We start from the raw sequence: 25,436 nt of genomic DNA, 5'->3' as shown, positions 1-25,436 counted from the left end.
ATGGACATCAGTCCAAAAGTGCAGCAAGTCAAAAGACGAGTAGATTCAAAGTTAAATTATACTGAAATATTGCAGGAAGAGGTAAAGAAAAGCCAAACAGTAAGTAGCAAAGTATTTGTTTTATTCCTTTCCCAACCCCCAAAATAGAAATGCCCTACCTTGTTGGGAATTTGAGTCTTGAAAGCGATTTTGTGTGTGTGTTAGTTACCACAATGCAAAGAATGGAAAATTTGAGGAATTATGTGGCTTGAAACAGCCTTTAGAAAGATAATTATACACAAAAATTGCACCATTTGAGCAGTGTTGCACAATTACATGTCAGTCTGTCTCTTTAAATATATTGTTGTATTATTTCAAACCTAGAACATCAGTGTACTGATCATTTTATAATTTCTTTTTAACTATCTGGAATTATATGACAAAGAATATGTATTCTTAATCTTTTACCACTTTTTTTTTAATAACTTTAACTTCATCATGTCCATGTTGTTATAAAAAAGGACATGTGGCGGGAGGGAGGGGGCGGGGAATAACTTAGTAGGACCAAGCATAGGAATAAGCTAACTTCTAACTGCTGCAGCTGAAAGAATATACAAGTCCTGTTCATTTCTCTCTATAGAAATACCAAGAAAATCACAAATCTGATTATGACAACAAGGATGGAACTGGAGCATCTCAGTTTAGAAGTTCAAAAAAGCAGGGACAGTTTCTATCCAATATCCCTTTCTCAATCCCCAAACCGCTTACAGTCTCTTCAAACCTGGGCGGCCTGCCTATCTCCCTAGAAATGGCAATGGTAAGTATATCTTGTCAATTAAGCATGAGCTGTAATTTAACCTCACCAAATAAAGAGAGATGTGGGAACCTTATCTGGTGTTATATGAGGCTTAGATTATTATTGGATTCAAGGATGCAGTTTGTTGGTATTGATAAAAGAATATAATGTTAATTATTTATTTATTATGCTTTTAAAGAACACAGTTGCTGTACAAGCCACACAACCGATATAATACAATGTTTATTAGGTACTATGACAAATAATAAAGGATAATGTTTCTTTGCTATTTGGTATTTTTGTTGCCTAGTGCAGTGGTGCTCAAACTTTTCCAGTCACGCCCCCCCCCGCCCCCGCCACAGAATTTGTCTACACACACACACCTCCGTTACTGCACAGCCAAAGCTTCCTCAGCAGCAGAGCTTGAGCTGAAGGTGGAGCTGAGGGCAGAACTGAGGATGGAAGAGGAGCTAGAGCAAGAGGCAGAGCCAGGCTGGGTCCCAAGCAGGAGGCTCAGTGGAGCTGCAGCTGGGCTCAGAGCTAGTCTGGGGGTAGAGCAGGGGGCGTAGTGGAGCTGTGGCTGGGGTTGGAGCTCACATGAGGGCAGAGAGGGAGTGAGGGTGGAGCTGGACCTGGAGGTGGAGCAGGACTGGGGGCTGAACAGGGTTGGAGGCAGAGCTGGTCTGGGGATGGAGCGGGGGTGGAAGCATGGAGGTGCTCCAGCCCCATGTGCCCCCCAAACGTTCCTCTCTGTTCCCCTGGGGGGCACTCCACACTTTGAGAACCACTGGCCTAGGTGTCAGAACACTGGTCATAAATTCAGGAAATTAGGCAAGTTTTTTAAGTCACTAAATATTTTGGGGCATGATCCTGCCAGTCCCTCATATGCAGAGTCTCCATTGGCTTCAATGGGATTTTTGCAGATGGGGAACTTGCAGAATTGGTCTTTGATGCCTACAGGCTGTAAGGATCAATAAAAATCCCAGTCATCTATCAATGTACAACACCCATGTAACATAAAGCTCAGGCGTTTAACACAAAGGGTAAAATTCTGACAAGAGATCTGCATTGGTGAACACCCTCAAAATAGAGAGGAAGGGTCAAGTCCTGCAAAGACTTATGTATGTGAACGACTTTGCTTACATGAGTAGTCGCACTGACTTCAAATGAATCTCTCCACACTGGATAAAACAGCCTGTGTGCATAAATCATTCCATCTCTGACGTGGAGTAGCTTAATCTGAGGCTGTGCACAGCGGGACCCATAATGTTTGTCCAGGACCACCCTACCCTGACTGGTATGGGGAACATGCTCCCTTTTGGATAAACCAAGCTCCTTTTTTCTATGCCACACTCTCACGAGGTGAACACCACAGGCAGGTGTTCCCATTAAGTATTTTCTGAGTAGAAGTGCAGCACAATAAGTGATCAGTGCATAGTGGCTTTTTATCCATTTTGAATGGGCAAACACGCATATACATTGCTTCACTCATGTGAGTAGGACTAAAGGGATGAAGGCATTGCATTAGTGAGAGTGAGCAGCCGTGCCAGTTCTATGCTTCGCCTTACACAGGAGACTTCCCAAGCAACCAGTTAAACCAGCTGTATGGCCCCTTTGCATCTCTGGGGTGAAGTCCTGGCCCCATTCAATTCAGTGGGAGTTTTACCACTGACTTCAGTGGATCCAGAATTTCATTCCTGGAATTATATAAAAGAGCAACAGCAAATCTGAAAAAGTGGATCCCTTTAAAGTAGGTGCTTCAACCTAAAATTAATAATTCAGCCTAGAGCTATATTTTATTGTAATTGAGACCTGAAGTAAGTCATCATGACTAACCAAAAATGTTTCCTTTCCTTTCATGTCACAGGGCCTGATTCTCACGAAGGGTACATCTATATATGAGCTGGGAAGTGCAATTCGCAGCTTGCATAGATGTACCCATGCTAGTTCTGCTCGAGCTTGCACCTAAAAATAGCAGAGTATCATTGGTGGCATTCCCCCACTCCCGCAAGTACAATCCCCCCTGGCCCTTTGGGTATGTACTCAGGCAGCTAGCCACGCCCCTGACTCTGCCACCATGAATGCACTGCTATTTTTAGGCACACGCATATGTAAGCAAGCTGGGAATTACATTTCCCAGCTTAAATGTAGACATACATGGTGGAGGGATAGCTCAGTGGTTTGAGCATTGGCCTGCTAAACCCAGGGTTGTGAGTTCAATCCTTGAGGGGGCCACTTAGGGATATGGGGCAAAATCAGTACTTGGTCCTGCTAGTGAAGGCAGGGGGCTGGACTCGATGACCTTTCAAGGTCCCTTCCAGTTCTAGGAGATAGGATATCTCCACTAATTTATACCCTATGACCACTTTACACTGCGTTGGCAATGTGAAGGAAGGTGTCTTAATGTAAATGTAATTTACTCCTACTTGAAGGCCCCTTTACATTGCCAAAGTGGTGTAAATTGGCCTTAGTGTAAATGAAAATCGAACCTATTCTATCTTTATTCCTCTCATCTTAAGGGGCTCCGAAAGATGTTATTTGGAAACACATTCCATGTCTTCAGCTATGAATGGAAAAAATCATGTTTCAAGTTCCACGCTCCATATTCTGACCTATCCTATGCTTTGGAGGCAGAAAAGGTAAATTTTTATATTTAATGACTGACCATGTACACCTCTACCTCGATATAACGCTGTCCTTGGGAGCCAAAAAATCTTACAGCGTTATAGGTGAAACCGTGTTATATCGAACTTCCTTTGATCTACCGGAGTGCGCAGCCCCGCCCCCCCGGAGCATTGCTTTACCACGTTATATCCGAATTCATGTTATATCGGGTAGCGTTATATCGAGGTAGAGGTGTATTTTCAGTATCGCAGAGTGAACTGCTGGGATTTGCAAATGTACTCCAATTTTACCTGACTCTAATTCTGCGTGATCACACCTGAACACTGTGCTCTATTCCAGGCATCTAAATACCAGAAATATGGACAAATTAGAATGGGTTCAGAGGTGATAATTATGGGTCTGGAGAGAATAATTTACGAGGCGAGATTACAAGAGTTGAATATATTGCATGGCTAAGCAATGACTGAGGGGGGACAAAGCAGTCTGCAAATGTCTAAAGGCTATAAATACCAAAAAGAGAGAGGATTTATTTATAATAGTACTAGAAGTAATGGGGTGAAATAGAGTTTGAGACATTTCTGCACTTTTCCCCTTTCATGCCTTTGGCAGCCTCTTTAATTTAGAGATTTCCAGTATGATTTGTAATGAAGTGCTCTGTTCTTCCTCTAGGCAGTGAAACTGCACACAGGAATCTAACCATAAAGAGAACTCTTCAGTTTACTCCCCTATCTAGCAGTGGGATTTTCCTTCCTGTTTCTTTTGTCTTGCTCCTTCCAGGTTTTGTTTTTTTCTGTAATAACTGTCCAGATATGATTACTATTGCTCTTCTTTTGTTTGTATTGTTATTTTGCACAGATTTACCAGCTCTGTTTTGCTGGTGTTCAGATCCCTCTGTTCATTTACCTTCTTCTATTTATAAAACTTGTTTCTTCAATTCAATCCCTTCAGATTTCCTCATCCAGTCCACTCTCTAGTTTTTCTCATGGGTTTCTGTCATTCCCTAGTCCATGGAGTCAATCCTGAGGTCTGTATTTCCAACTTCTTTTAAACTTTTTAATCATCCTTTAAATAGCCTTCCACTATTTTCGTTATTTTTCTCCATGAAATGCACCGTAGAGGACTTCAAATCATATGCATGCTCCCCAATATTTTCTCTAAGGGCAATTCAAAATATGTCCCATAAGGGAAGCCCCAACATGTTTCTAGATCAGGGGTGGGAAAACTTTTTGGACCAAGGGCCACATCTGGGTGGGGAAATTGCATGAATGAAGGGCTGGGGCAGGGGGCTAGGGTGCGGGTGGGGGTGCGGTGTGCAGGAAGGGGCTCAGGGCAAGGGGTTGGGGTGCAGGAGGGGTTGGGATGCAGGAGGGGTGCGGCAGGGGGTTGTGGTGCGGGGGGCAGGAGGGGCGCGGGGGGCAGGCTCTGGCCCGGCGCTGCTTACCTTGAGTGGCTCCGGAGTGGCAGCGGCATGCAGTGGGGCTAAGGCAGGCTCCCTGCCTGCCCTGGCCCCGAACCGCTCCTGGAAGCGGCCAGCACCATGTCCCTGCGGCCCCTGGGGGAAAGGGGGCAGAGGGCTCCATGCGCTGCCCTCGCCTGCGGGTACTTCCCCCAAAGCTCCCATTGGCCGCGGTTCCCCGTTCCCAGCCAATGGGAGCTGCAGGCGAGGGCAGCACATGGAGCCCTCTGCCCCCCGCTGCTTCTCCAGGGGCCGCAGGGACGTGGTGCCAGCCACTTCTGGGAGCAGCACGGGGCCCGCGGTACCACGGGGGTGGAAATCCCGCGGGCCAGATCCAAAGCCCTGATGGGCCGGATCCAGCCCACAGGCTGTAGTTTGTCCACCCCTGTTCTAGATCCACATAAGGAACAAACGTGATAACGTTTCACTTTAATCGAGCAGGCATGACTTAAGTTTGAAAACATGAGTAGTCCCAATGTAACCTCAATATAATTACTAACGTGCTTAAAGTTACACACATGCTAATTGCTTTGCTGGGTCAGGGACTTAAAAGAAAAGCAAGATGACTGCAGTAAGCAATTAATGTTGTGAATGTCCACAATCCACTATTTATGTAGTAATGCTTTCTAGCAATTCCATTTAACCTCACTGAAATACTTTTAGCAAGTCCAGCCGAAACTTTCTAATCCTGAAGGGTCTGTTATTGCTTAATTTATTAATTTAGGCCTCAGTTGCACTTTTCAGCAAGCCCTCGGTAAGGAGCTATTTGTGCTACTCTAGAAGCAGATCAGGAATCAGATTGCGATTCAGAGAATCTGGTCCCTCTAGTGCTCTGGAAGGCTGTTGGGGAGGGGGAGAAAGTACCCAGATGCAACCTGAACCTGCCCTATATCTAGAGCAGACTGCTCTGCTAGTTACTCAAGGCTCCACCCACACTCTGCCCCTGCCTGCCCACTGCCCAGGATGAGAAGTAGTGGCTGAGCAGCAGCTGCTCTCTTCCCATGTTGCTATGCACCATACAGATAGCTGTAGCCAGCACGAGGGAGTAAGGGGGACATCTTTCCAGCATAGGCATATAGCCAGGGTCAAAATTGTGCCCTTTCTTGGGTAGCGATTTCCTATTTTTAGGCTCATAAGCCCTCTCTCTACTTACTTTTCATTTATCTCCAGAGCTGTCAGTAGCATGGTGGCCATTCTGAAGTCTCAGATAGGCTAGACAATTTACTGACACTAGTACTTGAAAGCTAAAACTTTAGTCAGAGACTCAGCTGGAATTAGCATAAAGTCCACATAGCGCATGGTAGTTTGGTTCCGCTAGAATATGGGGCAGTGGGTTGGTCATTTATGGTTTTTTTAACTCTGATTTTCTTCTAGGGAGGAGCAAGAGCAATTCTGATGGCTGTACAGGTGTACATCATTAAATACTGCTTGTTCGTAAGAAATAGAGAGGAAAATATTCCCCTCCAAAGGTAAGAAAATGTACTCCCCCCCCCAAAAAAAAATACTAATTACTTACATTATTTGGACATAAACAGAAAGAATAGTGTTGTCCTATATGTTATACAGAGACAGAGTCTATTCTCCATTATGCTTCTGCAAGTCCAAGCGTGAAGAGTAGAATCTGGTCCATTTGCTATAGATTTTTCTCTCAGAAACCTTTTAGTTTTATGGCCAAGGGACTTGCTTGTTTGGCCCATTTTGAGTTGTGGTGACCAGAACTTATGGACAATTTCCATGCTACATGGCCGGCCTTCATACTGGCAACTGAAATTAAAAGCCTCCCCTGATTCAAGCACATTCTTTGTCAATGTTTGAAAGGAGAAGGCAGGGGTCAGCAGTCATTGCACAGGACACCAATATGGTAGCGCTAAAATGAATGAAAGCCTTGAAAACCATCCCACTCTGCATGTGGGGTCCTTCTTAATGATAACAAATGCATGTGCTGACTGCACCGTTTGGTAAAGAGCCAGATTTGGGGTTCAGGCTGGCTGATTGGCTGAATATATTGTAATAGGAATGCACCGGTGTTTTTAAGGAAAAAGTAAACTGTGCTGCAGCTCCTTTCTTAGCAAATCCTTCTAGTTTCCAATGTGATATCTTCCTTGATGGGTCCAAAATCTGAGTAACCACATAGGTCTAGATTTTCATCTGGTGTAAGCTGGCATAACTACACTAGCTGAGGTTGTGACTCATGGAGTTCATGGGCCTGATTCTTTTCTCACCCTGGTGTAAATCATGAGGACCTCCATTGAAATCAATAGAGTTACACTGGTGTAAAGGAGCTGAGAACCAGGCTATGTGGGTTGACAAGTATTTCGCTATGACAGCCACAAAACCACTAAATCAGGGGTGGGCAAACTACAGCCCACGGGCCACACCCAGCCCATTAGGCCTTTTAATTTGGCCCTCGAGCTCCTGCCGGGGAGTGGGGTCAGGAGCTTGCCCTGCTCTGGCGCTCCAGCCTGGGAGCTGGGTCAGGGGCTTGCTGCTCGGCTCCCGGAAGCAGTGGTATGTCCCCTCTCCAGCTCCTATGTGTAGGGGCAACCAGGGGGCTCACCGCACGCTGCCCCCGCCCCAAATGCCGCCCCCCGCAGCTCCCATTGGCCTGGAACCATGGCCAATGGGAGCTGCAGGGGGAGCGCCTGCGGACGGGGCAGAGTGCAGAACCGCATGGTTGGCGCTGCGCCTCCGCGTAGGAGCCGTAGGGGGGCATGCCGCTGCTTCTGGGAGCTGCAGTGGGTGGCGCCTGTGAATGGGGCAGCGCGGAGAACCACCTGGCCACGCCCAGGGCTGCCAAGAGCAGGTTTGGGCCCCGGTAAAAAAATATTTCGGGCCCCCCCAGCAAGGGGGGACCGGCTAAACAGGGCCGACGAGAGGCGGGGGAAGCCAGGCCCTGGGCCCCCTTCCGGACCGCCGGGCCTCGGTAATTTGTACCGGCTTCCCGCCCCCATCTTGTCAGCCGTGGCCACGCCTCCACGTAGGATCCGGAGGAGGGACATGCCACTGCTTCTGGGAACTGCTTGAGGTAAGCGCTGCCTGGAGCCTACACTCCTAGGCCCCCCCCTCCACCCCTCACACCCCAACCCCTGGCCCCAGCCCTGATCCCCCTTCCACCCTCTGAACCCCTCAGTCCCAGCCCAGAGCACCCTCCTGCACCCCAAACCCCTCATCCCCAGCCCCACCCCAGAGCCCGCACCCCCAGCCAGAGCCCTCAACCCCCCCTGCACCCCAGTGCTCTGCCCCAGCCCGCAGCCCCCTTCCACACCCTGAACTCGTCATTTCTGGCCACACCCCAGAGCCCATACCCTCAGCCAGAGACCTCACCTCCTCCCACACCCCAACCCCCAATTTCATGAGCATTCATTGCCCGCCGTACAATTTTTATACCCAAATGTGGCCCACAGGCCAAAAACTTTGCCCACCCCTGCACTAAATACTATTTGAAAATAACTCAATGGCTCATATGTGTTATTTAGAGAACAAGTTAACAAGAATATGGTCAAACCAAGGGCCCAATCCTTTTCCTGATGAACCAAAAAAACCCATTGCTGTCAATGGGACCAGACCCTAATACTTCATAGGTTATGCCATGCAGCACTGAAACCCCCCAAAAAACAGCCCAAGGTTCAGAGAGATCAGGCAGGATTTAACATGAACTTGCTTAGCCCTAGGTCAGGTGATAAGGCAAAGAGGGTAATCAGGATAGCTCAGTAAAGCTGCACCTGCTATAAAGGCAGATCTTCTTTTCTCTGGCAGTGACAGACTCCAGTAGCACCCTCAGAGAAACCAAAAGAGAGATACAACATGAGCAAAGATCTAACAGAGACTTTTAAACCCCTCTCAGTGAAGAGTGGAGGGGAGCTAATACAGTAAAGTGGAGTGGGAACGCATCCAAAGGGGTGGGAGCCAATGTGGCATGGTCCTCCCTCTCAGAACGCCTGAAACCTCTTCCAGCCATGCTCCCCATTCCCCTTTAATGGCGGCAGATAACCATGCAGGAGCTAATGCAGCTGCTAATAACACTGACTTAGTGTGTCATGGACAGCCAATGGCAGCACGATTCTAGGGACAGGCAGAGGCAGCGCTGCAGAGAAGCAGGTACCTCAGGGCTGTCGCTTTCATACTCTGTCCTCCTCCATCCCTCTAAGCTCATTCCCATTAGAGGATCATTTGCCAGAAACACTTCAAGGTTTCTTAAGTCCTCTGGCCTCCTTTCACAGATTTTACTGTGGGGATAGAATCTGGTTGTCAATTAAGGCCGATCTAAGTACATATTTTATTGTATCAGGGATCAGGTTATTACGTGATAGTATCCTGACCATGCCATAACACAGCTTGGTCTCACCTACGCAGACAGAGGCAACCCAGGTTAGAGAATGAATATTAGAACCCTAACCTTCATTGAACTGTAGCATAATTCTGTAGCATGATTATAAAATGGTTCTAACACAGGAAAGACCAAATCATGTCAGAACACAGGGCACTCGTTTATAATAAGAAAACCCTTCAACATCATAATGTTTGTAACAGCCTTGGCTACACTCAGGCACCATCCTGATTCAGCAAACAATCGCCAGCAGCTGGTGTAGCTGCGCTTGTGCCAGTCCTTTAGCTCATTTGATGCAAAGCCCAGTATGGCCCTGTCTATGTTTAGATGCCAGCACTGAGTGCCAAATCAGGGCTATCCCTGAGCATACACAATGCCTTAGAGTTTTCCGGTGGTAGGCTCATCTGCCATTGTCATGCCTTTCATATTCTTTTGTGTCCTGCATTACAGTTTATGTGAAATAAGTCAAACAGAACAAGAAAACACTCTTGCAGAATCTCTGCGAGATATTCTGTGGACAGCAGGGGAAGGTCGGAAAGCCACTGTATGTCTTGTCACCACTGATACTTATTTTACGCCCAATATAGACTACAAAGTAGATAACTTGACTGAAAGAGTAAGTAAGAAGATACCTTTTACAAGATTTGCAGAAAAAAGCAGTTTGTTGTTTTTTAAAGACAAATATAAAATCTCATAAACCTGTGCCCTACCTTATGATACATTACAAATTATAAGCACTTTCAGATCCATGTCACAGCTGGAGCTCTGAAAGGCATTTCTATCTCTTTATAAAGGCTTTATATGAATCCAGAGGCTATAATTCTTTTTTATTAACAACTATGATTTCTCCCACCCCCTTAAAAGGGCAAACAAGTTAACTTTATAACTATTTATTTAGTTATCCTGTATATAATTGAATGCCTTAGTTCAGGCAGAGTCAGATTAGATTCCTATATTTTTCTTTTGTTTGTCTGAAAGAAATACAACAGTGGGTTGAAAACTCCACTTTTGGATATAATTAATGTCTTCTGTTCTATTTTTTTCTTATGTTCCTCACTTACAGCTCCAGCTGTTTGAATTTTTTGGGAAAGAAGCAGCTCAGAAATTTATCTGTGATCATATACAATGTGTAAGTGAGGAATAAGCAATTTCTTATGTTGAGTTATTTTGCTGCTTCCCACCCATCCTATTTCTTTTATAAAAACTGATCTTGCAGTTGGTTTATAACATCATATTTAATGTCATCTTCAGAAACTTAACGAACTTGTCATGAATCATTTCTGATTTTCACTACAGGAAATTAGAACAATACATTACTTGGCTTGATCCTGCTCTCAGTGAAAGTAATGGGAGTTTGGCCACTGACTTCAATGGCATCAGGATACTCCACTCTATGTAATCAGGAGCTAAATTTTATGTTAATGAAAAAGTGGTTTGTAAAAATACAAAAAAAAAATGTAGTCACTAAAATCATTGGTTAAAATCTGCAAACAAAGAAAACAACAAATGGGAATGCATTTCATCCAGTATTTTCATCTAAGATTATAGCAGAAGATGCAAGGAAAACAAATCTGAAGAGTTATCAGAGGAGGTATCTCAACCAATCAAGGGGAACTGCCATAATTCCTTCTTTGTTGTTGTTTTTCATCAGTTCAAAGGTGAAGGAAGCCATGGTGTGATCTTATTTCTATATAGCTTGCTTTTCTCTAGGACATTGGAAAGGTAAATTATGTCTTTTTTAAAACCTTCTATACATGTTTAGCAATATCTTATGAAGTGGTCTATTTCCTTATAACACTGGGAAGAATTAGGAGAGGGAAGCCAAATTACACCTGTATTGTACCAACTCTTATCACATAGATAGTGTTGATAGTGACTGAAAGTCAATGGGACTTAGACATCTAACTCACTATGGGGTTTGTATACACTCAAAAATTATCATTTTAACTATACTAATATAGGTAAGTGGTACAACCTCTAGCCCCACCCTAAGAACGGATGCAATTGTACTGGTGTAAAGGTGCTTTATACTGGTATAGTTATTCCTATGTAAGATAGGGAATAAGCTGTATTGATATAAGGCAGTTTTATACCAATATAACGGCATCCACACCAGAGTTGTACCAGTATTTTAGTTTAAAAAAATTATACCCCTAACCAAAACAGATATAGCCATACAAAATAGATGTGTAGTCCAGGTCTTAGGCGCTTTTCAAAATGTTACCCACTAACATTTCAGTTCAATTCCTAAAGATAGGTATTAGAATTGTTAATAATAGTTACTAGAAAATGCTAGAGATCACCCAGAACCAAACCTTGTGAACCAAACATACATACATTTTGGGAAAGTTTGGATCTGGTTCTAAATTTGAATTTTGCATCTCATATCCAAATCTAGTAAAAATTAAACCTGGGTGTAAAAATATAGCTAGATCACCACTGCCATGCCTGTAATGAAGGGAAACAAAAGAACCCTGAGGAACATATTGCCATTTTAATTTTTCTTTACAATCATACACTGATGTACAGAGTCATTCCTATCATTCAGCTGACACCACAATAATACTTTGTTTTTGGTTGCACAGGCTCCAAAAAGACCTAGACTTCACAACATCTCATCTGTTACAATTCAGTCTTGGAAACTTCATCTGTAGACAGGTAGGACTATGTGATTTTTTTCCTAAATGGTTCTTATAAACATATGTGTAATCAGTTTACCGAACATTCACAATTGTTAGTAAGACCCACTTAAAAGTAGATGGTTCCACTTCCAGATATGGTCAAAAGGTATTTCTGAAGCTTTAGAATCGTATTGACTGTCTTAACATTGGTGTATACATTTTAGGTCAATTTCCATTATTGCTTCTAGTCTTTTCAATTTCAGGAAGAATCCATCAAGGAGTTCCCAATTACAAAAATATTTTTATGATTTCTCAAATTTCAATTTAAAATATAAAAAAGGACATCTGTACACAAACTCTAGATGTCCTGGCCACAATTAAACTTGTAGTCACAAAAAATATCACCACAAACTAAAATACAATGAGAAATAAACAAACCAGCCAAAAGAGAGTAGATGCCACGGTTTGGCACAGTAGATATCTCCATCCCACCCCTCTCAAAAGCCCATTGCCTCAGCTCTACACATGCCCTATCAAACAGATGATTTTTACAGTTCATGGTTCATACAACTACCATAGCTGAGGGTTGGTCTCCCAGAATTTGAATCACTAATGTTACCCAGGATGAAGATGATTTCCTACATCATTTGGTGGCTGAGGTAGAAAAACAGTCATAACTTTTACTATGTTTTGTTAAAAGACAAATGTTAGGCCATAAAGGCAAATGTTATGGGCCAGATCCTCGTTCAATGGACTTTAACATGAGTTTCCACCAGCTGAGGATCTGGCACCTATTATTTGCAGAGAAGAAAAGCAGATTACTGTGTTGGATGTCTATGTCCAGAAATGACAATGAGGATTGAGAGCCATTGTTATGGCATTTACTGTTTCAGGGTGCTGGTGTTTTATTGCCAAGGGCATTGCTGGGCTGTGTAAAGCTGCAGGCATTCTCCTGATATCTGCTATAGTGGCTTCATTAGGCATTTTTCCACCTCCCAAAATTATGTGGCTTTGGGGGCAAAAGATCATAAAAACAAGAAATTAAGTCAAAAAACCTGCAAAATTAGAAAGATTCACAAGGGGCTTGTTTAAGTTTGGTATTTTTTCAAAAATAGGGCCAGTTTTGGATTTTTGACAAAATGCAAAAATGCTCACATGGCAAGCATTACAAATGTATCTGCAAATATTTTCCTACCTCTAGCTGCTTGAATCAAAAGGCATCAGAAGGTACAGATCGCCTACCTCGGTCGATCTTCAAGACACACTAACGGATAATACAGAAGTACAAGCAGGAGTTAGGGGAAAGTGAATACAGTAACTCCTCACTTAAAGTCGTCCCGGTTAACGTTGTTTCATTGCTGATCAATTAGGGAACATACTCGTTTAAAGTTGTGTAATGCTGCCTTCTAAGGTCGTTTGGCAGCCGCCTGCTTTGTCTACTGCTTGCAGGAAGAGCAGCCTGTTGCAGCTAGCTGGTGAGGGCTTGGAACCAGCGTGGACCGGCAGCCCCGCTATCAGCTCCCTGTTCCCCTAAGTTCCCAGTGCAGCAGCTGCCTAGCAGGCTATCAATTGCCAGCAGTTCAGCTGTCCCTCCCCACACTGCCATGTGCTGCTCCTGCCCTCTGCCTTGGAGCTGCTCCCTGAGACTCCTGCTTGCTGTGCGGGGGGCAGGGAAGGAAGAGGGGGGCTAATGTCAGGGTGTCCCCCTCCTCCCTGCTCCCCGCTTACCCCATCTTCTATAGAGCAGGGGGGACACACCAGGGCTCAGGACGGAGGGAGCTTGCAGCAGCTGCCATCTCAGCAAGCTGATCTAATTAACAAGGCAGTGTACTTAAAGGGGAAATGCGCATATCTCCCTCCATTCCTGCTGCCTTGTAGAGTGAGAGAGTTAACCCTGGAGGGCTCAGCCAATTGCTAGTTCATCATTTAGCAGTAAGGGAAATATCCCACCCTCTGACTCCTCCACCTCAACCAAGCTTCACAATCATCACTGTGTACCAGTATTAAATTGTTTGTTTAAAACTTATACTTTATGTGTGTGTGTATATATATAATATAGTCTTTTGTCTGGTGAAAAAAATTTCCCTGGAACCTAACCCCCTCATTTACATTAATTCTTATGGGGAAATTGGATTCGCTTAACATCGTTTTGCTTAAAGTCGCATTTTTCAGGAACATAACTACAATGTTAAGTGAGGAGTTACTGTAGATATATGTGCTTGTACAACATAAAATAAGCCTCAGTTATTCAGGGATGCTGGAACCGTTTTTATAGTGGAGGTGCTGAGAGCCATTGAACCAAACAGTAAACCATGTATATAATGGAAACCACTTCAAGCCGGGGTGTTGCAGCACCCTCCGCACCCCTAGTTCCAGCACCTATGTAGTTATTTGTGGGAGACATCCATGACAAGCAAGTTTTCAGTGCCTAGGATTCAGAATCATAGCAATTGCTTTTCCTCTCTGAGGACACTTGCAAAACAAGTGGAAATGGGAAGAGAACAGGAGTCGTCTTTAATAGCAAGCACATCCTGGTGAAGTAATGGATGGCAACGTGTGTAAGCAGAAGTCTGAGTTTAGTTTTGCTGCCTGCCCATATTTTCATTAATTAATATAATGAATCCATCCCCACATTCCCATAGACACAATGAGGTTTTTACTCCTGATTATACAATTTTGAAAGTTCCATCAACACAAGCATGGTCTACCAAAGTGAGCACTGGGTTCGGAGGCAAAGCTTCTGAGTTCTAGTCCTGGCAATGCCACTGACTCACTATGTGACCATGGGAAAGCCGCTTAACCTCCCTGCACCAGTTTCCCCATCTGTAAAATGGAGTTCATAATACTTATCTTTGTCACAGGGAAGTGATGTCTGGAAGGCCCTATGTAATGGCAAGTATTATTATTGGCATTTAGATACCAGAGTGACAGGTGTCCTGGAAATGTATGAAATCATGCTTTTGTGCCACTTATTCTATATAGAGGGGAAAAAGGAGCTATAGGAAAGATGAACAACAGCAAGCAATTTGAGAGCGTAGTTTCTGCTCCGCTGCCTGAAAGTGTAATTGTAGGTCATTCCCCCCTCTAGGCAATTCTCAACGTCATTTTAACAGGCAGAGCAAGTCCACATGTATTTAATGGGTTCCAGAAATTTGACAGTGAAGGTGGAGTGCAAGAACTATTGCATGGAGTCCTGGCCCGCAGTGATGTGGGCTATTTACACTGGAACAAGGAGGAAGTGGAGCATTACAGACCCCTCCAGGTGAGAGCATATGCAAATCACTGAGCTGCACTGACACTCCTATGCTCAGATCCCCTGGCTTTAGATTGTTACCGTGAGTACACTATATATCATCAGCTTTCCCCCTGAAATTTCATTTATCCTCTGTAGACTGGGGGCTTATCTTCGGTGAAAAATAAAGTGTGTTCTTAATTTGAGTTCGGTAACTCATGGTAAAATACTAATGAAGACAAGTAAAATACTAATGAAGACAAGTGATGTGATGTGAAACCTGCAACCTGCCTTAGAAAGGTTCCTGTTGGGCAATATACTGAAAGCACAACGGTTACTGAGGGTGGGGGCCACATCATGGCATTGGAAAAAGGCAGCGGAATGAGGGAATAGGCAATAAGTGATGAAGAGTTTGAAGGCTGGGTAATTACAGGGTTGTTGTCTCAATGCCATCGAGCCATGCAGCTAAAATGTGCCAACAGTGACACACACAAAACAAGCATCAAAATAGATCATAGGCACATAATCTGTGTGTAGCTGGGTAGAAAGTAGGTGGAGTCAGTGGGAGGAGGGACAGGGGAAAAGGAGGATCATGCAAAGAAAACATGGAAATACATTCGTAGAAAGCCATCTGAACTAATGCTGACAATGTCTGCATTAAGCCAAAATGCAGCCAGGCACAGTTAGCCAGGCCCACACACACATTCTCATCATATAAGTCTAGGGTGACTAGATCACCCAAGTCAAATATCGGGACGCGGGGGGGCAGGGCAAAAAAACAAAAAACAAATCATAGAATATCAGGGTTGGAAGGGACCTCAGGAGGTCATCTAGTCCAACCCCCTGCTCAAAGCAGGACCAAACCCCAGACAGATTAATTTTACCCCAGTTCCCTAAATAGCCCCCTCAAGGATTGAACTCACAACCCTGGGTTTAGCAGGCCAATGCTCAAACCACTGAGCTATCCCTCCCTCTTCCACCCTTCCTCCACAAGCGCTGGAGGGAGGCCCGGGAGACGCAGGGGAAGCGCGGGGCCAGGGTGAGTGAGAGTCCGGCCTGGCCCCGAGCAGGCAGGACTCAGTCGGGCGGTAGGGAGAGGAGGGGGGCGGCCCGCGGGGCCTGGCGGCGGCTGTTCTCCCCCTCTGGGCAGCAGGACTCGGGAGCAGCCGCTGCTGCAGCTCCCACTGCCGCGGGGGGAGGAAGCGGCCGATGGCCAAGCTCGGCGGCTGCGGCTCTGGCGCCCGGGCCCGAACCCCCCCGAGCCCAGGCCTGCTGCGGGGACCCAGCGCGCGCACGCTGCGCCCAGCCCAGCCCCTGGCCGGTTGCATCTGGGCTGCTGCCCAGCTGGTGCAATCCCGCGGCGGCCCCAGAGTGGGGGCAGCAGGCCCAAGCCCCCCCGTCCCACTCGGGTCCTGCAGGGGAACGAATGGGCCTGGGCTGCCGCTGCCTCCGCCCCGGGGCTGCCGCGGGAGAACACCAGCTGGGCAGCAGCCCAGACGCGACTGGCCAGGGGCTGGGCGCAGCGTGCGCGCTGCTGGGTCCCCGCAGCAATTCCCGGGCACCAGAGCCGCAGCCGCCGAGCTTGGCCATCGGCCGCTTCCCCCCCCCATGGCAGTGGGAGCTGCAGCAGCGGCTGCTCCCGAGTCCCGCTGCCCAGGGGGGGAGAACAGCCGCCGCCTGGCCCCGCGGGCCGTCCCCCTACTCCCCCTCCAAGTACCGCCCGACTGAGTCCTGCCTGCACTGGGGCCAGGCCGGACTCTCACTCACCCCGGCCCCGCGCTTCTCCTGCGTCTCCGGGGCCTCCCTCCAGCGCTTGTGGAGGGAGGAGGAATGGTGAGCCTGGGGAAGAGGCGGGGATTCGGGGAGGGAGCCAATGGGGGGAGAAGGGCAGAGTCAGGGCGGGGGGGCGAGCACTTCCGGGCTCCGGAGCATTTCCTTGTTTGTCCAGTGTCCCGACCGCACATCAGTCGGGACACTGGACAAACATGGAAATATCGGGACGTCTGGTCACCCTATATAAGTCACACTCCATTCACTGCCAATACAAAAGGGCAATGGATGGCCCACATTTATGGTTACTGCTGGACACAGACACACGCATTCTCAGTCTACAGCTTCCACACTTTCCCACCTGCCTCTCACACTCAATCCCCACTGCTGGGTGCCCATATGCTGAAGCTTTAAGGCACACTCCTGCCCCCTCCTTGTGTTCAATCCCTGGCCTACTGCAACACAGGAGCTTCCACTTATATGGCTAAAACAACCACACTTTGCTCAGGTGCCTATACCACCAGCAGATCCGAGGAGCTGCTGTATAGGTTCAGTGCTCCCTATTCTTTTCCTTTGTTCCCTAAGGGTTTTTCAGCACCCTTGTTCATGCCACAGGAGAACAACCCCAGTGCTCAACATGCTGCCTTGCAAACTCCAGGGCTTCAAAGCTATAGCCCTCAGAGTAACACATCAAATACAGTAATAAAATTGGCTGAAGAAAGAATCGCTGATGGGAAGAGTGAAGACAATGAAACACTTTGATGTACATGTAAAAAAGGGAAGTGTGGTCTCATGGATGGTGTATAGGACTGAGAGTCTGATCCTCGGGTTCTAATTCAGTTCACGTACCCTGTCAGTGCCTCAGTTTCGCTTTTTGTAAAATAAGGATAAGATTTACCTACCTCCCAGAGGTGTTGTGAAGTTTAGTCAGTCACTATTTGCTTTAAAGATTCAAATACACTTCTAGACCATCAATGCTGGGAAACTGCTACTTCCATCTGCTTTTTGCCTACTCCCATGGGAGTTTAAAACAACACAGTCTGCCCTTTATGAAGATGAGATTTAAGCTGCTTGAAGAGTCTTTTAGTGTCTTGGGACATTATTTTTAGGCCTTGAGTTACTAGGGTCCAGATCCAAATTTGGAAGCCTAAATACCTTTATGGACCTGAGCCAAGGTTTTCTTATATTAGTTCTCTTTTTAAGACTGAAATATTTTCACAGATCTAGTTAATGCAGAACGAATGCAAACCTGACCCTCTGGGGTTAATTTCACTTATCCAGAGAAGACTCAATACATGTTGTTCTTTCTTTCCTTACATGTGTTACTGTCATTGTCATGCTCTTGAGGCTTATGTACATCAATAGCATAGTGATCATTTGAAACTTGACTTATAAGACATTGTTGTCCAATTCATATTTTTCAGCTGACTTGTATTACTTTCTAGATAGGATGCTTTTCTCCCTCCCCAAACAAGAGAGAATATACAATAATGCAAAACGTAAAGCTTCTTTTCTTCTTTTATGTATGAGGAATTATTTACACCATCAAATGCTAGAGTTAATCTTAGCTGTCTTTCCTAATAAACCACTACTGCATGGATATGTCTAGGGACTAGAGTCTATAAACTGTTTAGGGATTTCCTTCTTCTTCAGTATTTAATTCTGCCTGACAGATTTTGTTCTCAAAGTGAGGAATTACTCCATCTCTAGATTGGTCATATCTCATTTCACCTTGGTAAATCATCTTTACACACCAGACTTAATGTTAATGGCCATTGGATGCAAGCTGTTTGTCGATGAAGCACTGGTCTGAGACTGCCAAATATATATCATATGACATCAGAGTCCAAACATAATGGAAAAAGCAATAAAAACAAGGTTCAAAGGCCACATCCAGAGACATGAAATTTGCATTCCCCCAAGTGACCCCCACAATAGCCTGCCAAAAGAGACAGACCTTTCATGAGAGGCCAATTCAGCCCTGTTGTAAGCAGACACCACTCCATCTAAGTCTATGGACTTATGTCCTCTTAAACCAGGGCTGAATTTGGCCTGTTCTCTTTAACAGCAGTATTTACTACATTTTGTACCATTTAGAGAGCACCCCCATTATTTTTCTGTTTTAAGTTATGGGGGCACGTTCTGATTTCACTTACCCCTGTATAAATCCAGAGCAACTTAAGTGGTGTTACATCACTATAAAACCTATTAGGGCTGTCAAGCAATTAAAAAAATTAATTGCGCGATTAATCACACTGTTAAACAATAATAGAATACCATTTATTTAAATATTTTTGGATGTTTTCTAAATTTTCAAATATATTGATTTCAGTTACAACACTGAATACAAAGTGGACAGTGCTCACTATATTTATTTTAATTACAAATATTTGCACTATAAAAAACAAAAGAAATAGTATATTTCAATTCACCTAATACAAGTACTGTAGTGCAAGCTCTTTATCATGAAAGTTGAAATTACAAATGTAGAATTATGTACAAAAAATAACTGCATTCAAAAATAAAACAATGTAAAACTTTAGAGGTTACAAGTCCACTCAGTCCTACTTCTTGTTCAGCCAATCGCTCAGACAAACAAGTCTGGTTACAATTTGCAGGAGATAATGCTGCCCGCTTCTTGCGAGAACAGGCGTTCGCATGGCACTGTTGTAGCCGGCGTTGTAAGATATTTACATGCCAGGTGCATTAAAGATTCATATGTCGCTGCATGCTTCAACCACCATTCCAGAGGACATGCGTACATGCTGATGACGGGTTCTGCTCAATAACGATCCAAAGCAGAGCAGACCGACACATGTTCATTTTCATCATTGGAGTCAGATACCACCAGCAGAAGGTTGATTTTCGTTTTTGGTGGTTTGGGTTCTGTAGTTGCCGCATATAAGTGTTACTCTTTTAAGACATCTTAAAGCATGCTCCACACCTCGTCCCTCTCAGATTTTGGAAGGCACTTCAGATTCTTAAACCTTGGGTCAAGTGCTGTATCTATCTTTAGAAATCTCACATTGATACCTTCTTTGCGTTTTGTCAAATCTGCCGTGAAAGTGTTCTTAAAATGAACATGTGCTGGGTCACCATCCGAGATTGCTATAACAGGAAATATATGGCAGAATTGGGTAAAACAGAACAGGAGACATACAATTCTCCCCCAAGGAATTCAGCCACAAATTTAATTAATGCATTATTTTTTTTAAGCAGCATCATCAGCATGGAACCATGTCTCTGGAATGGTGGCCGAAGCATGAAGGGGCATATGAATGTTTAGCATATCTGGCACATAAATACCTTGCAACGCCAGCTACAAAAGTGCCATGCGAACACCTGTTCCCACTTTCATGTGACATTGTAAATAAGAAGCAGTCAGCAGTATCTCCCCTAAATGTAAACAAACTTGTTTGTCTTAGTGATTGGCTGAACAAGAAATAGGACTGAGTGGACTTGTAGGCTCTAAAGTTTTACATTGTTTTGTTTTTGAGTGCAGTTATGTAAAAAAAAATCTATATTTTTAAGTTATCACTTTCATGATAAAGAGATTGCACTACAGTACTTGTATGAGGTGAACTGAAAAATACATTTATTTTGTTTATCATTTTTACAGTGCAAATATTTGTAATCAAAAATAATAATATAAAGTGAGCAGTGTACACTTTGTATTGTGTTGTAAAAGAAATCAATATATTTGAAAATGTAGAAAAACATCCAAAAATATTTAATAAATTTCAATTGATATTCTATTGTTTAACAGTGTGATTAATCGTGATTAATTTTTTTAATAGCAGTTAATTTTTTTTAGTTAACTGCGATTAATTGACAGCCCTAAAACCTATATAAGTAAGCGAAAAGAGAATTATGCCCAAGAGAGTTCCTGTGTATTTACACCAGTGTAACTGAGATCAGAACCCAGCCCAGAAGTCTGAGGTTTCTATGAAGAGACATTATAAAGCAGGTCCTGGAGGATACTGCAATGCTCAGACTACCTGGAAACATACTGGACTGGGAGAGTTCACTGCTACTCGTGGGGAGAAATAGATTACATACTTTTAGAAAGACTCTCCTTGTTGCAATGTTCAGCCCTTCAAACCCCGCTGAATACACCTTCCTCTCCACGGTCACACCACATCATACCACTGTTTGTTTTCTACATTTTCAGATGCTGATCTTAGCTGCTTACATTACCACATAGAACTACTGGCAGAATAGCACCAATGTTCACTAGCAATTGCACAAATGCACTTTAGAATGTACGTAGGACTGCGGAATTGGGTCTACAATTTGTTGAACTGGCTACAACCCGTTCATTATCTGACCCTTTCTTAGACCATTTGGAACCCTATTATGTCAGTGTGATTTTTAAAAGCTGATTCCCATAAATATATTCCCAGGCTTAGGATTTACTGGAGGTTTTTTATTACACTATCCATAAAGCAAAGTGCACTTCTCAAGCTAAAACACAGTGGGTGAGATCCTCAGCTGCTGTAAATCAATAGACATGAAAACACAGGTGAGGATTTCATCAGAGCTGGAGTTCAACTTGCGACATATATCATTCATACCACCTTGACTTATTTACTCATTTCCTGATTAAAAGGTATCTGTAGAGATATTACTAGAGGAAATGGACAGTAATACCTCATAGTAACTCTGTATTCAGAGCAGTAAAACTAATGTTCCTTTAAAGCAACATAGACATTAAGTGCCTATTAATAATGAAAGTATATTTGAAATACCCTTTTCCCCCCAGGTTGGAAGCATGCTGAAGACTCCTAAATTACCCATCTGGCTGTGCAACATCAATGGAACATACAGTGTTCTTTTCAGCACAAACAGGCTGCTCTTATCTGACTGGAAAATGGAACACATCTTTGATCTTTACTTATATAATGGGCAGCCATCACAGAAAAAAACAGTACATCTAACAGTAGGTAGGCATTTAAGCTTATCAAAGGAAGGTGTTTAAATGTATATCACTGTCAGTGTTTAATATTAGTCTGTTTGTGTTGTCTAGGGAAGATACAGTAAACAGTGCATAAGAGAAGACTCAAATCAAAAGCTGATTTTAAGAGACATACTCAGTTGGGTGGGAATAATATTCTTGAGCAGAAGCTCTATTATTGGGGCGATATCTAAGAATATTGTCAATAGAATTGACCACTTTTGAATCTATATATGAATATCAAGAATCCTTTGAGATGCTGAGCATCCTCGATACCCACTGATATTAATAGGAATGGAGAGCACACCACCATGCAGGACTGGGATCATATTATTATTATTACATGTATTACAGTAGTGTCTTGAGGCTCCAACCAAGATCAGGGCCTAACTGTACCAAGTGCTGTACAGACAGACAGCCCCTGCCCTACAGAGTTCACAATCTCAACAGACAAGGGTGGAAAAGAGGAAGTGTTATTATCCACATTTACAGATGGGAGACTGAGGCACAGAGAGATTAAATGACTTGCCCAAGGTCAATGGCAGAGCTAGGAATTGAATCCAGAACTCCTGAGTCCCAGTCCAGTGACTTAATCACAAAACTGTCCTCCCCTAATGTAACAATGGTACAGATACATCATGATGTTGCAGCCCCTGGGCAACATCATCCATTTGTGTCTAACAGGCACAGAAAGAGAGGAGTGTGTCACGACTGCCAGTCTGCTGCTACTCTACTGCACTGTACGCTGCTGAGGCTAGGTCTTTTGGGGCACAGCAGTTTAATCGGGCCAGGAACTCGATCTGCAGGAGGTGGCTCAGTGACTGCCATTCTGGTTGGATGGCCCCTAGAACTGTGACTCAAAGATTATACTTTCATTCCATGCACTGCATTGTAACCCCACCTGCAGCCTTCCCACCAACCTATGCCATCACTGCTATATAAAAGCCAATAGGGGAAGTTATGGCTGCTCTGATTTAATAAACTGTATATCCTGAGCTTTTCATGCTGCTGCAGGTGCAGACTTTGGTTTATTTTCAGTAACAGACTTCCAAACAGCTAATGGCTGGCACAATAACCCATGGGAAAGCAAGACTTCATTCTGAACTGTTTCACTGAGTTCATAATCAAGTAATAACAACCGATGGGAACGGCTTCTCCAGCCTATTTATGATCAAGGGGAAGGATTGGGAGCCCAAGGGCCTTTAACATAGCTGGTCTTAAACTGCCAGGAAGTGTGCCATCCAGAGATCATTACTGTATTGTAAACTAGGGTCAGATTTTTAGGATGTGAGGTCCTTGTTCATTTTTACACCAACAGTTCATTCCAGTTGCATGCCCACATGCTTGTAATGCCCACAGACTTCAAGCCTCACTTTCTGAAATTCTGACCCCAAAAACTGAACATTTAAAATAGTCGCCTTTGAAATTATAAACTGTTGGAAACAGGGCCGGCTCTGGCTTTTTTGCCGCCCCAGGCAAAAAAGCCTCCGGCCGCCCCGCCCCCCTCCAGGTGCCCGGCCGTGGCCCCGCTCTCCCCGGCGGCCGGAGCGCCGCGCCGCCCCCCTCCAGGTGCCGCCCCAAGCACAAGCTTGGTGGGCTGGTGCCTGGAGCCGGCCCTGGTTGGAAAGCAACCAGTGCCAACTATGTTAAATTTAAACTGCACATTGCCATGAGTCTAGAGTTTCATCTGCAATAGCTGCATTTGCCTAGCAGTTCTAGACCATCACTGCATTTAGAAGAGCAGAATATTAGCACACAATCCCATTAGGCTTCTAATGTGGAATTTTAAAATCTGATCAGCGCTTGAACAGAACAGCCAATGGAGCTGTAGCAATTAGACTCATGTTGCTGGGGGTTTTCACTGAATTTGGGGCATTGCTCTTTCAGACACTCATTCTCATCATTGGGAAAAGAATCACTGTGAAGAAAGTGATCCAGAAAAGAGATTTCCTTCTGTGGAGATGGCAATCAGAACTAAGTGGGAGGGGGCAGCCATCAACTGGAATGGAACTGTCCCATTCTTCTGAAGAAAGAGACTGCACAAATGTGGCATCCACTGCCCTGTGACTGGCTCTGTAAAGTACTGAAGGCCACTGCGGAAAAGAATGCTTTGTTACCATTAAAACAATCTTTGATATCTTAACAGGACCCAGCTTAGACTGGCATTATGTCTACTACGAATCACTTTGCATTTGGTTATAAATTATCATTTATGAGACAGAAGAATTCATTATTAAACTATTGCAATCTATACAAGAATTCTGTGAGGGAGTGTAGTTTATGATACACACACACACTTCCCACAGCTGCAGGCTCAAAAAAGAGTAAGGAGAAAAGTGGAGCATGGCAACTTTATGGGGGATGAAGGGGCCACACCAACACCATTTTCTCCCAGGGCAAGCAGTGATGTTAATTGAATAATAGTATCTGTTGGTGCTGTACATAGTGGAAATAAAATCAGAGTCAATAAAGTAAGGATAGTATAAATGGCCATTATGTTCATCTGATGTGTATGAAACACAAGCTGCTCAACATGTTTCAAATTCTTTGCATGTCTGACTTGTCACTTAATTAATGTATTTTTTTTTTAAATCTTTTACTGTAAGTAAAGAAAGTGTCCTAGTGGACTGAGCATAGGATTCGAAGCCGAGAACTAGATACAGCTCACTTCTGAGTCATTTTTGGTTGCAAGGTACAATAGTATGTGATTTTTCAAATGCACTCAGCATTGGCCTAACTTTGCTCCAACTGGGAGCAAATATGAGGCAACTCTGAGCACTTATGAAAGTTCCACCCGAAGACTTTAAATGTGAGACTGTAGCCCTGCTTCAAATATTGGATGACATTCATTCCTGGAGTTTCAGGGTGGTGGGGAATAGAACTGCACTGTCTTCACTGGAGTTGCACCCTTGTGTCAGGACTCCGTTTCACACAGAGATACCTTTGGCCTAGTGATTGCTACAAGGTCTTTTGTGGACAGTTGTCTCTTCCCTCTGTGCATTCCATATGTAGGGCAACCATCTTTTCAAAAGGCAAAAGCGGGACATATACAGGAGCCCTGCACCCTCGCTGTGGCCCTGCCCCCTGCTTCTCCTCCTCCTCCTCTTCCCCCTCCCCCCCGAGGCCCTGCCCAGGCCAGAAGCTGGAGCCAGGCTATGGTATTTGCAACCCAGGAAGCCTGGGCTGCTGTGGGGAGCCCCAAACCCTCCACCTGCCCTGAGTGGGGGACTGGGTGCCCAATAGCAGCCCCCAGCCAGTGTCCCTGCCCCCCACGAGGCACACCACCCAGGACAGGTGGAGAGTCCCAGGCTCCCCACAGCGGCCCGGGCTACCTGAGCAGCTCTTATTACTGCCTGACTCCAGCCTCTGGCCTGGCAAGGGGAAGGGGCCTCGGGGGGGGGGGGGGGGGGGGGGGGTGGGGGGGGAGGACTTGTGGCAAGGGGGGGGTTAAGGCCCATCTCACCCCTCCCCGGAAGAGGCTGGTGCCACCTCTGAGCCTTGGGCAAGTGCAGAGCAGTGCCAGAAGAATTCTGGGACAAATGCTGTCCCAGAGTCATTCCGCCCGGGACCAGGACTTCAACTCTGCATTTCAGGACTGTCCCAGCCAATTCGGGACAAGTGATCACCCTATCCATATACTGCACACACCAACTTAACCTGTAAGCAGAGTCTCTAC

The 25,436-nt window shown here is 44.8% G+C and overlaps 1 protein-coding gene across 1 annotated transcript; it reads left to right on the top strand.

The window, feature by feature from the left end:
* On the top strand, positions 1-23,787 carry MINDY4B (MINDY family member 4B). Its single transcript, XM_026649862.2, has 11 exons — positions 1-99; positions 620-796; positions 3,295-3,414; positions 6,231-6,325; positions 9,634-9,799; positions 10,247-10,312; positions 10,835-10,905; positions 11,769-11,841; positions 14,893-15,066; positions 21,569-21,749; positions 23,648-23,787. Exons 1-11 carry the CDS (start codon positions 1-3, stop codon positions 23,785-23,787), a joined length of 1,362 nt encoding a protein of 453 aa, XP_026505647.2.
* Positions 23,788-25,436: the final 1,649 nt, after the last annotated feature.

This window comes from Terrapene carolina, unplaced genomic scaffold (assembly GCF_002925995.2).
Source record: "Terrapene carolina triunguis isolate 2854851 unplaced genomic scaffold, T_m_triunguis-2.0 Scaffold88, whole genome shotgun sequence".
Taxonomy (NCBI): Eukaryota; Metazoa; Chordata; order Testudines; family Emydidae; genus Terrapene; species Terrapene triunguis.
The sequence above is the reverse complement of the archived record's forward strand: the minus strand, read 5'-3'. Positions and strand labels throughout refer to the sequence as shown.

Bases quoted from the DNA above. Each gene is read 5' to 3' on its own strand.
- MINDY4B (XM_026649862.2), top strand. From the start codon at position 1: ATGGACATCAGTCCAAAAGTGCAGCAAGTCAAAAGACGAGTAGATTCA. The intron at 3,415-6,230 runs GTAAATTTTTAT...ATTTTCTTCTAG, and splicing joins ATGCTTTGGAGGCAGAAAAG to GGAGGAGCAAGAGCAATTCT. The intron at 21,750-23,647 runs GTAGGCATTTAA...TTGCTCTTTCAG, and splicing joins AACAGTACATCTAACAGTAG to ACACTCATTCTCATCATTGG.